The sequence below is a fragment of the Hypanus sabinus genome, chromosome 15 (genome assembly GCF_030144855.1).
Source record: "Hypanus sabinus isolate sHypSab1 chromosome 15, sHypSab1.hap1, whole genome shotgun sequence".
NCBI classification, from domain to species: domain Eukaryota; kingdom Metazoa; phylum Chordata; class Chondrichthyes; order Myliobatiformes; family Dasyatidae; genus Hypanus; species Hypanus sabinus.
The window spans coordinates 15,939,718-15,956,934 of NC_082720.1; the positions used below are offsets into that span (position 1 = coordinate 15,939,718).

Genomic DNA, 17,217 nt, shown 5'->3' on the forward strand with positions numbered 1-17,217 from the left:
TTTAAATCAATAACATAACCATGACATTTTGTCAAGATTTCTCAAGTTCCTGCTTCCATACTTCAACAGAAGCTCACAGTCTTTGGTGTTTCAACAGCATCTGGTTTGGTACTTACCCAGTGAATTTCAATGACATTAAACCTCGGCTAAAAATGACTCCAGCCACTCTGTCTTTATTTTCCTCACACCCTCTATCCGGATTATCAAGATGAATACATGAAAAGTCATGGCACACAAGGCTACGGAAAAAATGCGAGGAAGCGGGATTGGTATAAATTGCTATTTGTTTGCAGGCAGGGATATCATGACCAAAATGTCTATTTCTCTCCTAAATATTTTATGACTAGCCAATCAAATTGGAGCAGTACTTTTAGAGGTAGGGGTGGGAGGGATGAATATTTCATTAATGGCCTCCATGGCTGACTTACATAACTCCCTCAAATGTATTTTCAAAATCTGATCTTTTCCCTGATGACACCAATATCCAACAGTGCTAAAAATGATAAACTTTTGTTCAGCTTTTATTAATCAAGGCTGCCACGTTTGGGGAACCAGGACACTGATGCAGAGGTCAGCCGTGAGATAACTGAAGAGTAGGATGAGCCTGACAGTCAGAAAGGTCATTTCAGTTTTGTAGGGATCTCAGGGGCCTAATGATCCCATGAACCCCGGAGACCGGAAGCAGGAATGTTGATGGTGATGCGACGAAAGATTGTAACTAACATCTTACAGAATCAAACAGCATAGAAACAGATAGTGTACGTCAGACTACTAAACCTGGACTGACCATCATGATGTCACTTACACTAACTCTGCAAAGATCCCATTATACTCTCCCCACACATCAACAGCTCCCAGATTCTATCACTGGCCTACATACTGCGGGCAATTTACCCACCATGGCTCCATTATAATCACATCAATTTCTCTTTTCCAAAATCTTAACTGTTCCATGTTTAATTTAATACATTCAGCCTCTGGCTATGGTTATAACAACTCTGGAGCCGTCAATCCCATCTGTATCAAGCAGTCTCTTGTGCTCAAAAATTGCTTCTGTATCACCCATCCGAAACAGAATACGTACAGCGTCTGAATGGATCGAAGAGGTGTAAACAGCCCTTTCGCAATCGTCTGCAGCTTGTTGTCATACAGTGAAAGGAGATTGAGATTTTGCAAGTCCTGGAAGGTATTCACTCTCAAGCAGTTAATCTTGTTGGCATTTAGAAGTCTGTGGAGTTGAAGTACAAATGATCAGAACTAGATCCTATTCAATTTGTTATCATGCTACCTGTATTTGTAAAGACATCATCACATTTCCACTTCTGTTACAGCTCCACCACACTACTGTACCATTATCAGTGCAATTATGTATACAAAGGTTAATTTGTTTGAGTACTGGATCTGAACTGTGCAATTAACTGTATAAATACTATACCAAAGAAAATGAATCTCATGGTTGCATATGTACTTTGATAATAAAATTTACTTTGAACTTTACCAATCTTTCACAAGTCTCTACAGATGTACCTTTGAGAGCATTCTGACAGGCTGCATCACCATCTGGTATGGGGGGGAGGGGGAGGAGTGGGTTGCTACTGCACAGGATCGAAATAAGCTGCAGAGAGTTGTGAACTTATCATGGACACCAGCCTCTGTAGTATCCAGGGCATCCAGGAGTGATGCCTCAGAAAGGCAGCATCCATCATTAAGGACCCCTCATCACCCAGGCCGTGCCATGCTTCGCTGTTACCATCAGGGAGGAGGTACAGGAGCCTGAAGGCACACACTCAGAGTCAGGAACAGCTTCTTCCCCTCTGCCATCTGATTTCTGAATGGACACAATTCACTATCTCACTACTTTTTTATTTATATTTTTGCACTAATTATTTAATTTAACTATTTAATGTACTGTATATACTTACTGTAATTCATGCCTTTCTGTATTATTATGTATTGCATTTCACAGCTACCACAAAGGCAACAAATTACACAACATATTCCAATGATATTAAGCCTAAATTTGATTCTGATTCTTGCATCTGTGCTCTAAGCAATAATATAAATTTTATAAGCTGCCCTGAATTTTTATATTTAAATCAGTCATAGCAAATAGCCTTTTAGCAGATCAGCAAACAATTCATGAATAGAGTTCAATGCCTTTCTACAATCATTTCTGTTTTCCTTTGCAGGATGTAAACTAAGGTTTTATTGACTGATGTTGGAATGCATCCAATTATTATTCCATCTGGACTTTAAGACAATTTCTCAGTCTTAAATTTTTCCAACCCATTTCACGTTATCACAGTTCATTTGTAGTTTGCAGAATAAAGTATTACATTTTTTGAGAAGCTATTTTATTCTAACCCAAGATTTCACTGGTGGACAAGATGTTATTTGAGTCACTCAGATGAATTCTTTGATCGTGAACTTCAATGATATTTCGGGAAAAAATATCTGTTGCTCTCACAAAATTCAATAGCAGATGGCAATCATTTTGGCAAGTGTGTAGATTCTGCTTTCATTTTGACTGGTTCATGTTGTGGTGCTCCTACACAGTCATAAAAAAGATGAAGGACTTTCTATTTCATGCAACGTACGAGTCAAACCTTCCATATGCAGAGTCACCCCAGTCAATCTAAGATACCAGGAGGTCGTCTTTTGTGGAAACCATGTGCTCTGCACTTCACTATCCAGCTGTTACATCTGAATTTGTCAAGCAGCAGGAATATTTAAAATATACTACCTTGCCTGGTAATAAAATTTGCTAGTGGTTGCTAAGTGATTCTCGTTTCTGCAGATCTCATCTGTGTGAAAATTCAGTAGCATAGCTACAGTGACTCAGGGTGCTGTCAGTGTGGACGTTGCAACTTCTGCATGCTCCTACATCCTCAAAACCCTGAAGGCTGGCAGGTCAGATAGCTACTGTAGATTACCCCGAGTATGTAGGCAAGGATTAGAATCTGGGAAGAGGAGGGGTGGCACTTGATGGGAATGAGGAAAGACTCATGGGGAAAGACAATGCAGTATGGAAAACTTCCACACTTTCTTTACATAGATTTCAAATAACATTTTGAGAAGCATTTCATTTTGGAGATATCTTTTTTTTTATAACTTAGACTGCCATTTGAAAGTGTCAAACTCGGAATTCCTTTTTAATTGTGGTTTTCAATTTTCACACATTAGGACCATGCTGTTGCCTGCTACAGAAGGGTGTCAGAGTCAGTGTGTGAAGGCAGTACTGCAGTCTAACGAGTGATTGTCTTGGACGCTTTTCTTGTGATCGCAAGACCCTGTTGGATGTCAGTGATGTGAAATGCTGCAAATCTGGTTTCTTGGCGGGACGGATGGAGAGGGAGTTGTGTGGTTTCAGTTCTGGCACGGACTAGGCCTTGTGCCGCAGTGTCACCTGTTTGCAGCCACCAGGAGAGAAGCAATGGAGTCAATGCTGGAACGCAGTGTGGCATTGGTGCTGCCTTCCAGTGCTCACTCACAAACTGATTTGCAGAACGCTGCAGGCTCCACTTGCCGATAACATTCATTGGACTATATTATATTCTTTGTGTGACTGTTTTTTTACCATTATTTCATATGCACTCTATGTGCCTTGTGCTGTGTATGACTGTTGGTACTGTGTTTTGCACCTTGGCCCTGGAGTAGCGTTGTTTTGTTTGACTTTATTCATAAGTATTCATGTATGGTTGAATGGCAATTAAACTTGAGCTTGAACTTGATACAATAATCTGTATTTATTATAATTCATTTGGTCATCAGGTTCATAGACTCTTCTAGCAGAACAATCCCATTAGCCACATTACTTTTCAATTTCTCTGTAGGCCTGCAACACATTGTCTCTCATCAGCTCACTTCTTTTCTGAGACTTACCCACACCAGGATCAATTTACAATTGTCAATAAACTAACCAGACTTTCATTGGGAATGTGGAAGGAAGCTGGAATAACTGATACAGTCAAAGGAAGAATGTACAAACTCTGCAGAGACAGCTCCTAAGGTCAGGACTGAATCTGGGTCGTTGTAGCAGAGATGTAGCCAAATTAAATAATGTGTTGTTTCCTGGTAATGTGGCTTATTTACTCCGCATTTTCTTGCTTGGACTGATTAAAAATGCACTTTGCTTCTTTGCCATTTAAGGCTGTAACAAACTAACTTGTTTTTTTCTTCATTTAGGTCTTAGCTGGATTGAAAAGATGGAAGCTGCAGCAAAGATGGCTAACAAGCAGACTCAATTGAGCTAGATTTATTTGCATTGGATTTCACCGTGCCTGATTTATTGAATCATTTTGAACAGGCAGCCACTTACAGTAGCCCTAACATTACACAGAGTGCTACAGGTCTGCTTAATTTTACGAATGAAACCGAAATGGAATGGCACTTACAACAGCTGGATCGATATCAGTCCATCGAAGAGGCCCTTGGGGAGTTCAGTAATCTTGTTTCCATAGAGGACACTAAAAACCACAAGAAAGAAAACATATCTTAGAGTCATAGAGAACTCCCTTCAAAAGTAAACTGATTTATTCCAGATTAGTCATGAAAGTTATGGATGGCAGATCTTCAATAGCAAACTTCACTTTTATAACCTGAACTTACATTTATATAATAGTTTTAACATAGAAGTGTATCCCAAGTAATACCGGGAAAAACAGGAGTTAAGTTAGGCAAGAAAACAAAAGGAGTAAGGATGTTGTTAAAAGGAATTTGGGTGATGTTGAAGGCATTGACCTTAACACAATTCAGTAAAATGTTACAGCGCTTATTCGAGAATTTAAATCAAGGATAGATCCACTTTCTCATCTGGATCACAACGATCCCATAATGCTATTTTGAGGAAGAGCAGGCATTCCCATTGTCAAAGCAATATTTATACTTCCAAAGAGACTAATGAAAGCAGATTAACTAATTATTATTATGACATTGCTCTTTATGGAACTATTGTTGTGGTCAGACTGTCTATCATGTTTCTGGATTACAACAACTATTATACTCTGTAGATATTCCATTGATCTAAAAACTGAAACAAATACCTTTATGTGTATGAAAGACTTTACTGCAAAGGTCTGCTTGAGTAGGAAGGAATTTTGGACAGGTGAGGTGAAGCATGTGGATTTAGAGCTAGTTTATAAAAGGCAGGAAGCAGCTAAGAAATAATATTGGAAACTCTGCAGAGACTGGAACAGACTGCTGGGGGAACTAAATGGGTCAAGCAGCCTGTCTCTCAAGTAAACTAAAGGCCAATGGTGTGGAAAAATGCAAGACATTAGAGGGAACGTGTAACAGAGAAATATTGGTTTCTGATGCAGGCTCGGTGAATTATTGAGTCTTTTCCATTCCTGTAATTTTCCTTGTTGTGTTAGGTGACTGCAGATCATCAGTGTGTGCAAATATCTCACACTAAAGGATTAATGACCAATCCAGCGGGTTATCCTTGCTCTTTAACTAAACACCACTGGCACCATTATCTCTGTCAGCTTCCATTTTTCTTTGGTAGTTAGTGTGCTTGTTTAGTATGCTACAGGCAGACCGCATTCGGGTTTGTGCAGTAGCATTGGCCGTGGACTTTGATGTTCACTATTTTAAAGATCGAGTAACCTGATCAACTGCTCCCTGGGCTGCAGCAATATTTTAAAGAAGGGATGTAGTCAGTGAAGGGCCTTGAGTGAACCACACACACTTTGAGTTGAGTCTGCAAATTCAGCAACAGATTTTGAGATTTTAAAAACCCACTGAGCATACGGGCTATGTAGACATGAAGTTATTTTGAATGACAATGACTATAGAAAATATATAGGATCAGGAGTAGGCCATTTGACCCATCAAACCTGCTTTGCTATTCGATACAACCATGCCCAATCCAGTTTAACAAATAGTCCTGCTATATCCCCATATTCCTTGATGCTTTTTGCATCAAGATGACTCCTTTGGCGAGGTGATTATTTGTGAAATTTGGGATAAACTTAACTCGAGCATGAGGAAAGATGAAAGATAGCACTCATAAGAACGAAGTTGAATGCCAAGTCAGTTCTGTTAGCTATTGAAGTAGCAAACAACACAAAACGTTAGGACAAGAATGGCGATGCTACAACAAAGCATGAGAACCCTTCAAATTATACACTGTCAGAACAGAAATGTATTTCCAGGTAAACAATTTTTTGAAATAACGAGTGAGGACAAAGATTAGAACAAGGCTAATACACAAATATTTAAAGGCCATCTGTTTGGTAGAAATAGAGCCAGGTACTTCTGCTGTGTTGGCAAACCTACTTGCCAAACGTCTGTTTAACAAAGTAACAGAATCAATTCAACCAATATCTCTCGGAGATTGTAGACAGTTACAAGTTTGGAAGCCATCATCAGGGACCGGTTAGCAGTTCTTACAGAGTTTTCAACCTGAACCCTTAGTTCCGTATCTCTTCCCACAGATGTGGCTTGGCTTGTTGAGTATTTCCAGAATTTTCTGTCTTTATTTCAGATTTCTAGTATCTGCTTGGAGACACAGGAGACTGCCGTGGATTTCAGTTCATTGGGACTCAAAGGAACCAGTACATTTTGGCCCAATTAACCACCGATTAACTGAAATTTCATAGAAATAGTTAAAAAGGTATAAAAATGGATAGCCTGCTGTTTAACTGACACCAAATTAAGTGCTCAAATGAAATTCAGAATAAATTACAACACTGTCAATACAACTACAGTACTATAAAACTATCCGTTCCTAATAGTTATCGATGGAGGAATTCAACGTAAGCTGCTGTGCTCTACTAATTGACTGCAAATTAACAAAATCAGTGCAGATGCCTTGTGTAGATAATGAACTAACTTCGTTCAATGCTATTGATGATTGCATTCTCCAAATTTTCATTTTCACTGTATCATTCGAGATGATTATCAACACCTTCCAATTCTTCGTGGTTCCCAACTTGCTGAAGGAGTGAAATCATTTCATTTTCATTCCTGGCTGTTTCTGGCGTCTCCAAGACTGAATGCTTGAAACCACAGTAAGCAAAACCGTTCTGAATTGTCTTACCTATCTGTGACGGAAATCAATGCTTTTTGAACACAAGCACCTGCATCTGATGCTATTTAAAAACTGTCAGCATGGTGAAGTGTCTAGCGGCCACACAAGTGTCCATGTTTGACACTAGCTAGAAACTGTTCGGCAACAGCCTTCTCACCTAATTAAGTGACATCGTGTCCCAAGTGAATGAAGGTAAGCATTTGCAGTGAAAGAAAGCACGGAAGGGTGTGAAAATGCAGTTCCCGCATTGAATATTGGCCAATGAACTATGTCGGAAGTGCACTTCACACCACATTTATCCCTCCAGTTACGGTAAAAAGAAAGTAACCAATTTAAAATTAGTGTGAAAATTAATGATTACCAACATGGCTGGAGACTGGTACATAACGAGAGGGGAAAAGTATAAGCAGAAGGTTAGCAAACTGCATGGAGCCAGAGCACATTAAAATTTGGAATGTATTTGGAGGGGACCTTGAAGAATATGAAGATAAATGTGATGTGCAGTACTCTACAAGGGAAAGAGGCAAGGCTGCTGATTATAAAGTAAATAATGGCAATATAATAACTCTGCTTGGAAAAGATGAGTTGGAAAGGTTGAGAATAGACTGGCAAAATATATTTGGTGTGAATCCATCACAATTATGTTTAAGCAGGCTCCTGGAATACTATGAAGAGATGTTCAGGGACTCAAACAGAGGTGTTATAAATCACACTCCAAGCCAAACTACTGTCAATGCAGGCCAGTAGATATGTAATAGGAGACTTGAAGAACTTTGAGTGGTATTGAGTATTGCTGAATGTAACAAATAATTACTTGGGTGATGCCCAAAATTATGGCACTTAAGACTAGTAAGACCATCTGGCTCTGTGAGACTATAAAAATATTAATAGGGGGGTAGATGAATAACAGGAGCATCTGCCCAGATATTTAGACTTAAATGTTTCATTGGCATCAGTGAACATCTTAACAAAACTGTTCTGGTATTAAGCTTAACGCTAAGACTAATGAGTCAAGACTATTTAACAATAAGCACCCACTTCTGGTTATGGTTTAAGACTCCAGCCATATCAAACAAGCTTACCTCCTGTACTCATATACCAAGTTGCCATTGGGGACAGGTTCTAGATCAAAAACATTCCAGGCAACAATGGATAAGGTGCTGTGGGACTGATTCAGATGAGAATAACCACAGAATTACAGTGACCACAGAGGAAGGAAACATTCAGGTTTTTGAGGAGATGTTTCGATGGACAATCAACATATCGCGAAGATAAAGAATTTGCAAATATACCTTTGCACAAATGGAAGTGACTCAATTCATTCTGAGATTATTTGGAAGTGGGCTGTTGGCATTTCACAAAAATGTTGGGCCGTTTCTAGGAGTCATCCAATATCATGCGGTATTGCTACTAGAGGTTGCCACAGTTCTGACTCCATGGCATTGTGGAAAAGATCATCACAGAGCACATGAACAGTTCAAAAATGTTCTTAGCTGTCAATCAACTTTGATGCATTACACCACCAGCTCAACTCGCCTACTTTGCTTTCACCTCAGGCACTGGGGCAATGATTTGCACTTCAAGGACAATGGCTACGAGAAGCTTATGGTAAGAATTGCAACAGGAGTGAATAAAGTTATCTCCCAATAGAACAGCTGGCACTCACAGCTATACTTGGAGGTACAAACTTTTGATATTTCCTGCTGGGAAGACCATTTATGTTCTTCTCTGACCACAAACCACTTTTGTCAATTTCCATAAAGGAGGCATCACAGTTGCAGGTTTGGGCCATCTTCCTGTCTCAGTACAACAGTGATAATAATCACAGAACATCCAAGAAAAATACGGTGGTTAATTGAGATTATCATATAACCATATAACAATTACAGCACAGAAACAGGCTATCTCAGCCCTTCCAGTCCATGCTGAACACTTTCTCTTATCTAGTCTCACCGACCTGCACTCAGCCCATAACCCTCCATCCCTTTCCTGTCCATATACATATCCAATTTTTTTTTAAATGACAATATCGAACCTGCCTCTACCACTTCTACTGGAAGCTCATTCTACACAGCTACCACTCTCTGAGTAAAGAAATTCCCCCTCATGTTACCCCTAAACTTTTGCCCCCTAACTTTCAACTCATGTCCTCTTGTTTGAATTTCCCTTACTCTCAATGGAAAAAGCCTATCAACATCAACTCGATATATCCCCCTCATAATTTTAAATCTCTCTATCAAGACCCCCACTCAACCTTCTTCGCTCCAAAGAATAAAGACCTAACTTGTTCAATCTTTCTCTCTAACTTAGGTGCTGAAACCCAAGTTACAGAGAGAGGATTATCCTGGAATGAAACTACAATGAATGTAGAAAACTAAAGTTACCAGTACAGTCTACACTCTCCCATTGTCTGGTTCAATAGTTTTTGTTTTCCTAGTGCCACATTCTACAGTTTCATAATGTTACCATACCATATTGTGCATCTCCAGTACCATGTTCCACAGGCTCTACATTCCCAACATTTCATTGTTCCTGTATTCACTGGACCACACTCTACAGTCTCTGCCCATAGAGTAGCTCATTCTTCAGTAACCTCTGTGACGTTCTACTGGCGACAATCATGGACCTCTCTGTTCAATCATCCTGGCAGCACTTAGTCCACCATTTACAATTTAAACACCTCCCAGTGTAATCATGTACTATATTTGGTTCTTACAATATCAGATTCTCCATGTTTCAGTCTCTCCAGATCAAATTTCTACAGGAGCATCTCCTTTCAATAGGGCTGGGTGAGTTTCAACACCACCCAGAGCCTGAATATAACATCTATAGCACAAAACACGTGCATTGTTCAAGTTAAAGAGCTCCGCCTGCCCTTCAATGTACAGTGATGTCCTCCAGTGAGGTGTACGGTATATTCCATTAACGGTTCACTCTACATATGGAGAGTTGGGCATTGAATTGCTCTTCAATGCTAATCAACATCTTATCTGCTTGGCAGAAAGCGTTAACGCTGAAGTCTCCAAATAATTTTGGTAGATGCTGCTTCAATAATGCTGCAGTTATTTATGAGTCTGGGAACCTCACATGGGTTGTGAACGTTGACAGATTATTTTGCTTAACAGTTGTGTATGTAAATCAAGCAGCAACATGTAATAAATTGCTAGTACATCACAAGTAGATGTCAGCAGAATAAGAGCTGAGTCCATTATTTCTTGGAAGAGGAACAAACTTCTAACACTGCAGTTGACTAATTCATGCAATCTAATGGGCTTTCAATCCAAACTGTATCAACACTTGTGACATCTGGTTTTAATCTTCGGTTGCCCAGCTAATTCGAACTGCTGCTGCATTTAATTGGAAGAGGAAAGGGAGGACTTAGCACTGGGCTAGTGCGGTGGGATGATGCCATACGGAAACTGGGAGATGAGGAATTATCTGGAATTGAGAAGAAATAACATGAGATTATTATTCACAAATGGGGCTCTGACATTTAAGATGGTGGAGAGGAAGAACCCGCATCTAAAATGTTGAGCAACGGACAGAAAATGGTGGGGGAACTCAGCAGGTTAGCTAGCATCGATGGAAATGAATAGACAGTTGATGTATCAGACTGAGATCCTTCTTCAGTACTGACAAGGAAGGGGAAGGCACCGGAATAAAAAGGTGGGAGGGGGAGGAGGGAGGAGTAGGGGACCCAGGGGGAAGTAATAGGCTAGTGAGAGAAGGTAAACAGTCAGAGTGGGGAATGGAGGGAGAGGGTTTGGAATTTGTTTACCGAAAGGAAAAACCAATACTCATGCCATCAGGTTGGAAGGTACCCAGATGGAATTTAAGGTGTTGCTCATTCACCCTGAGTGTGGCCTCATCACATCACAAGAGGACTGACACATCAGAACAGGAATGGGAATCGGCACTAAAGCACCTGGCCACTGGGAGCTCCCAGTTGTGGTAGATGGTGAGGAAGTGCACGACAAATCACTCCCCAGTTTACAATGGGCCTCACCATTGTAGAGGGCGCCACTGGACACAATAGATGACCCCCAGCAGATTTGCAGGTGAGGTGTTGCCTCACCTGGCAGGACTGGTTAGGGCCCTGAATGGAGGTGAGGGAAGTGGTGAATGGGCAGGTGCAGTACTTCCACCACTTGCAGGGAGTCCCTTTGGAGATGCCAGAAGGTGTGGAGGATGATGTTTTGGATGTGGAGGCAGCTAAAATGCTGAGTGTGTGTCTTCACAATAACAATCCTACCTCTTACAATTCTGGAACGGTGTAAAAGGGTGCACAAATTCTCGTTCAAAGTAAAACAGGGAACTAGCTGGGTGGAATTACTCAGTCTGACAGCACGAAGGAACAACATTAACTGCAGAAAAACATTATCAATCCTTGTTGTTATCTTAGCTCCTTCACAGTATCAAGCTCAATAACTCTTACAAACCAATTCAGCTGCTTTAGTCATCAGAAAGTTGTACACAATCACAATCTCTTTCAAAAAGTAGTCAGATGGAACCAAAGAAAAAGTGCACAATAGAAAAGAAAGAAATATGGAGGAGAAGGGAGATTGGAATAACTGTCATCTACTAAACTCTCTAGAGTTAAATGATGTAATAATAAACAATTTATCATACTACACAGTCATACAATGAACAAACTCTTAATGAGTCTCCATACTTACAGTGAGGTCAGAGATCGCAGTCCTTGAAATGCGTCGGCTGCAATTTCTGAAATCTGGTTCTTACTCAGGTCTCTGTTGGGAAAAATAAAATGTGTCATAAATTTTATTCAAAAAAAAAAAAATACTAGCTGCAGAAATGGCAGGGTTTGGTTAGCCAGCAGTGAACAGAGTGAAGTCAATCTTTTACCCTCATCCCTTACATTGTATTCCTTTCTCCTCAGAAAGTTCCAGAGATACAAATTGATAAATGTGGTCATCTGGACATCAAGTTCAAATTGAAATTCTTCTTAAATAAACTTAAGTGTGGCAAGATGATGCAGGTGGTTTGTGAAGGAAGAAATCATAGGGAAGGCTAACAAGCATGTATAATGTATACACGTGAACATCAATGAGATAACTACCCGGTCACCTGGAGGCAAAGTAAAGATGTACCGTATTGTGTACATTATTCGATCAGTAACCTAGATTGGGTAAATTCTAAGCCAAACATGGCATTCCGGAATTTAAACTGAGTTTTGTATTAGATAGCACCATGTGGGATATGTATCAGTGAATAGTTGATGATTGGCACGGAGTCGGGGAGCCAAAGGGTCTGTTTCTGTTTTGTCTAACTCTCTGGCTCCATTAATTTCAATGAGGATCTTGGAGTAACAGAAAAGAAAGAATAGGAAAAGGAATATCTCATTCTTTATAATTAATTAAATTTCATTTGTTTTTAGAAATTTCCTATAAATATTTGCAATTTAATTACATTTTGTAAAGGTTATTTACTGCATTTTTTATGATTTATAAAAGTTTGCATCCGAAACATTCAGAGATATTAAATTATTGGAGACAGGGAAACAGGCCCATTGCTCCACACCAACCATCAAACACCAATTTACCCTGGCCCATTTTATTCTCCCCTCACTGCCATTAACTTGCTAGATCCTACTGCTCACCTATACTTATAGTGGTCAATTAACTGGCCAATCAATATGCTTGATATATGAGGGAAAATTCACTTGGTTACCTGTACTGGGAGGGGTATGGAGGGCTTGGTCCAGGTGCAGGTTCAGCATGATCTGGGTGGGCCAAATGGCTTCTTTCTGTGCTGTGCTACACTGTGACTCTATACAAGTTACAAGCACTTGCATAAATTCCATATATTCGGCACCAGTCAGCAGGCTTGATGTGAGACAACAGCTCTACCAGATTCACCACTGTACCACCCAATGAAATTGTAGACCCTGTACTTCCCAGCTTAAAGCAGGGCTCCAATCCCTTGAACTATTCCCAACTGGAGCTAATTTCAAATCAATAAATCCAGCCATGAACTGAGTTGCCAGAAGGTAGAAGATGTCTTTGTACCACACAGCTAGCAAATCCACGCCTCCAGTCTCCTCAACACAGATGGTACGTAGGTTCATGCATTTATAAACTGGAGAGGAGAATATAAACATGTTTGAGGACTCCATGGCAAGCTGTCTACAATGTGCCCTGACAGATACAGCACCCAGCATTGTAGACAGAAGATAAAAAATGGCATGCTACACAGGTAATGGACCAGACACAAAATGCTGGAGGAACTCAGCAGGTCAGGCAATGGAAATAAATAAGTAGTTGACATTTCGGGCTGAGACCCTTCTTCAGGACTAAGAAGGAAGGGGGAAGATACCAGGATAAAAAGGTGGGGGAGGCAAAGGAGGCTAGCTGGAAGGTGGTAGGTAAAGCCAGGGGGGTAGGAAAGGTGATGGACTGGAGAAGAAGCTGACAGGAAAAGAGAATGGATCATAGGAGAAAGAGGAGGAGGAGGGGATTCAGGGGGAAGCAATAGGTAAATGAGAAGAGGTGAAAGATCAGATTGGGGAATAGCGGAAGAGGGGAGGGGGGATTTATTTTTACCGGAACGAGGCATTGATATTCATGCCATCAGGTTGGAGGGTACCCAGACAAAATATGAAGTATTGCTCCTCCATCTTGAGGATGGCCTCCTCTTGGCACAAGAGGAGGCCATGGACCAACTTGCCAGAATGGGAATGGGAAAGAGTTTACGATGTTTGGTCACTGGGAAGTTCCACTAGAGTTAATTTATATTAGCAGTAGTGTCTCATTTATATTGTACAGCATTGGTAGGTAATTAACAGTCAAAGTTTAGAAGGAACTATTTCAGCAAGCCAATTTATCAGCAGAAATGCAAAGGGTTTCTTCTTTAAGTTACAAACGATCTCTGCTTTGATGCTATCAAAATAACGGCACCAGGCTTTTTCTGGCTCAGAACATCAGTTAGCTGTGAGCCTGAAAGCTGTCTTATGCAATGAATGCATTTCCATTAGGAGCAAGATACAAGCTAATTCTAATGACTCTAATGATTCTAATTATTGCTGTTTTATTAGATATATTAAGGACTCTTCATTAAGAAATTATTTCCAGAGACTGAACGATCTGATCTGATCAGAACTGGCTGGTGACACTAGGGAGGGGAATGGGGAAACTATATCACATAGTACAGTAGGACAAATTACAGGTCCTTGAGTAACAATGCTATGTCAACTTTTTCAGCTGCTCCAAATTCAAACTAATGATTGTCCCTTGCATAGACTACCATTTTGCTTTCCATGTTCCTATCTAAGAGTTTCATAAATCTCCCAAAATTATCCACTTTTACCACCCCAGCAGTGTGTTCCATGCACACACCACACTCTGTGTAATAAACTTAACTCTGACATCTCCCCTATACTTTCCTCCAAGCACCTTAGAATTATGTCCTCTCTTATTAGTCATTTCTACCCTAGAAAACAAAACTGACTGTCTACTCTATCATTGTCCTGAATCACCTTATACAACCTCTGTCAAATTAGCCCTCATCCTCCTTCATTCCAAACAGAAAAGCCTTAGCTCACTCCACCTTTCTTAAAACATGCTCTCTAATCCAGGCAGCATCTTGGCAAATCTTCTCTGTCCTCTCTTTAATGCTTCCACATCCTTCCTATAATAAGGCAACCACAAGGAACACAATACTCCAAGCATTGGCTCACCAGAGCTTTATAGAGCTGCAATATTATATTGTGGCTTTTGAACTCAGTTTACCTAATAATGAAAGCCAACACATCATGAGCATTCATAACCACCCTATCTACATGCATGACAGTTTTGAGGGATCTATGTTCCAGAACCCCAAGATCCCACTGTTTCTCCACACTGCTAAGAATCCTGCCATCAACCCTGAATTCTGCCTTCAAATTCAACCTTCCAATGTGAATCACTTCACACTTTTCTGGATTGAACTCCATCTTCCACTTCACAGCCCAGATCTGCTTCCTGTTGATGTCCCATTGCAACCAACGACAACCTTGTACACCATCCACAACACCACCAATCTTTGTGGCAGTTTCAAACTTACTAATCCACTCTGCTACTTCCTATTCCAGGCCACTTATAAAAATCACAAAGAGAAGGGGTTCAGTACAGATCCCTGCAAAGCACCACTAGTCACTGACCTCAAGGTAGGATGCACTCCATCTACCACCACCCTCTGCCTTGTGTGGGCATGCCAACTCTGAATCAACACAGACAAGCTTCCCTCGATCCCTTGCCTTCTGACTTTCTAACTGAGCCTACCATGGGGAACCTTGCTGAATGTCTTGCTAAAATCCATATACATCATGTTATCTGCTCTACCTTCATTAATTTGTTACATCCTTGAAGTATTCAATCCGGCTCATGAGGCATGACCTTCCCTTCACAAAGCCATTCTCACTAACCCTAATCAATCTATATTTCTCTAAATGTTCACTAAGCCCGCCTCTAAGAATCTTCTCCAATGGAGTGCCCACCACTGATGTAAGACTCATTGGTCTGTAATTCCCAGGATTATCTCTATTATCTTGCTTGAACAAAGTAATGACATTTGCAATACTCCAATCTTTTGGTACTGCTTCTGTGGCTAGTGAGGACATGAAGATTATTGCCAAAGGCACTGTAATCTTACCCCTCACCTTGGTTATATCCAGTTTTGCCCCAGAGGCTTATCTAGCCAATGTTTTTCAAATCTCCCAGCACATCACCTTTCTTAAAATCAACATGTTCCAGCATATTAGCCCATTCTTCACTGTGCTCACATTTGTCAAGCTCCATCTCACTGATGAACACAGAAGCAAATTATCCATTAAGGACCTCTCCTGCCTCCACTGACTCCAGGCATCTACTATTCCCGGTCAGTCCTTCCCTCACTCTACTCATCCTCCTGTTCTTCACATACATGTAGAATGACTTGGGATTTTCCTTAATCCTACTTACCATGGCCTTCTCCTGTCCCCTTCTAAATCTCCTGACCTTTCTTAAGTAGTTTCCTGATTAACTTATAACTCTCCAGAGTCCTGTTTAATCCTTGCTTCCTAAACTTTAAGTATTCTTCTTTCTCTCCCTTGACTAGATGATCCACATCTCTGGTTCCTCCACCCTATCACCCGTTCCCTGGCTGAATGGGACAAACCCCATGCAAGTGCTCCCTACTGTTGCACATTTCCCTCAGTACAACTGTAGCCAATTTAAGCTCCTAACTTTCTGCTTAATAGCATCATAATGTGCTCTCTCCCAATTAAATTCTGCTCCATACACTCTGCTCCAATCCCAGTCTGAGGCTATGGTAAAGGCTACAGAAAAGGATATTATAGAAAAGAAAACCAGCAGAATAAATTCAAAATTCAGCAGATTCAACTTCTAGAAGTCCTATACTTCTATTTAAATCTATTCATTGATTTTCTGAATGAAATAGTGAAAATACATAATGTCATTTCTAATTGTAAGATCAATGTTAAATATTGGAAAAGTGTTGCACTCGGCATAGAACGTTATTCTCTCAAAACAACAGGTAACGATTTCCAATCTTAAATTCATCAGTCTAGTACATTTATTTAGTATCTGGAAGTCTTTGGAAAAATGGTATACTGTAGATTTGTTGTGCAGATATTACTGTGGAAATCACTTGTATTAAAGTCCACAGGTTGTTTTACTGGAATTGCTCACCATTCCAAAATAATGGTTGATGCCTCACTCAGCTAATAGTGACTGTGCTCATTATTCAATGTGAATATTGTAGTTAAAACAATATCCACACTTCACTGCTGTTGATGAACAATAATAATGGCTGGGGCAAACACATTGAAGTGGAGTTTCCACAGGGAACCAACAAACGATTTGGGTCATTTCATCAAAGTTCCTGCAGACCACCAGCTACATCCAACAGTTGAGAAATATCTGTCCAAATATTTGACAGTAATGTACTAACTTCAGAAACACTGAGCTTACCTTTAGTACAATTTTATTAAAGTTTCAACTTTTCCTTGCACAGTAGTCTACCCTGTTCTACTCTAATTATTCAGTCATGGGTATGATTCCTTAGTCAGCCACTGCTGCACTGAGGGAACTAGTATTCTGTATGTAGGGTAATTGACTATCTGTCATGGTCCTGGCTGGCATTTCCCACCTTTTCCCTTTCCTCCCTACTTGGTCCTCAAACCCCACCCT

At 40.3% G+C, this 17,217-nt stretch overlaps 1 protein-coding gene across 2 annotated transcripts in view; it reads right to left on the reverse strand.

Annotated features, from left to right (window-relative positions):
• The window catches only part of LOC132405319 (slit homolog 3 protein-like), a 630,603-nt gene that overhangs the window by 140,673 nt on the left and 472,713 nt on the right, over nt 1-17,217 (reverse strand). For both annotated transcript variants that reach the window (XM_059990026.1, XM_059990027.1), the window contains 3 exons: nt 11,710-11,781; nt 4,395-4,466; nt 1,085-1,228 (listed from right to left, as the gene is read on the reverse strand). In XM_059990026.1, the coding sequence (XP_059846009.1) occupies nt 1,085-1,228; nt 4,395-4,466; nt 11,710-11,781 (288 nt within the window). The remainder of the gene's footprint in view (nt 1-1,084; nt 1,229-4,394; nt 4,467-11,709; nt 11,782-17,217) is intronic.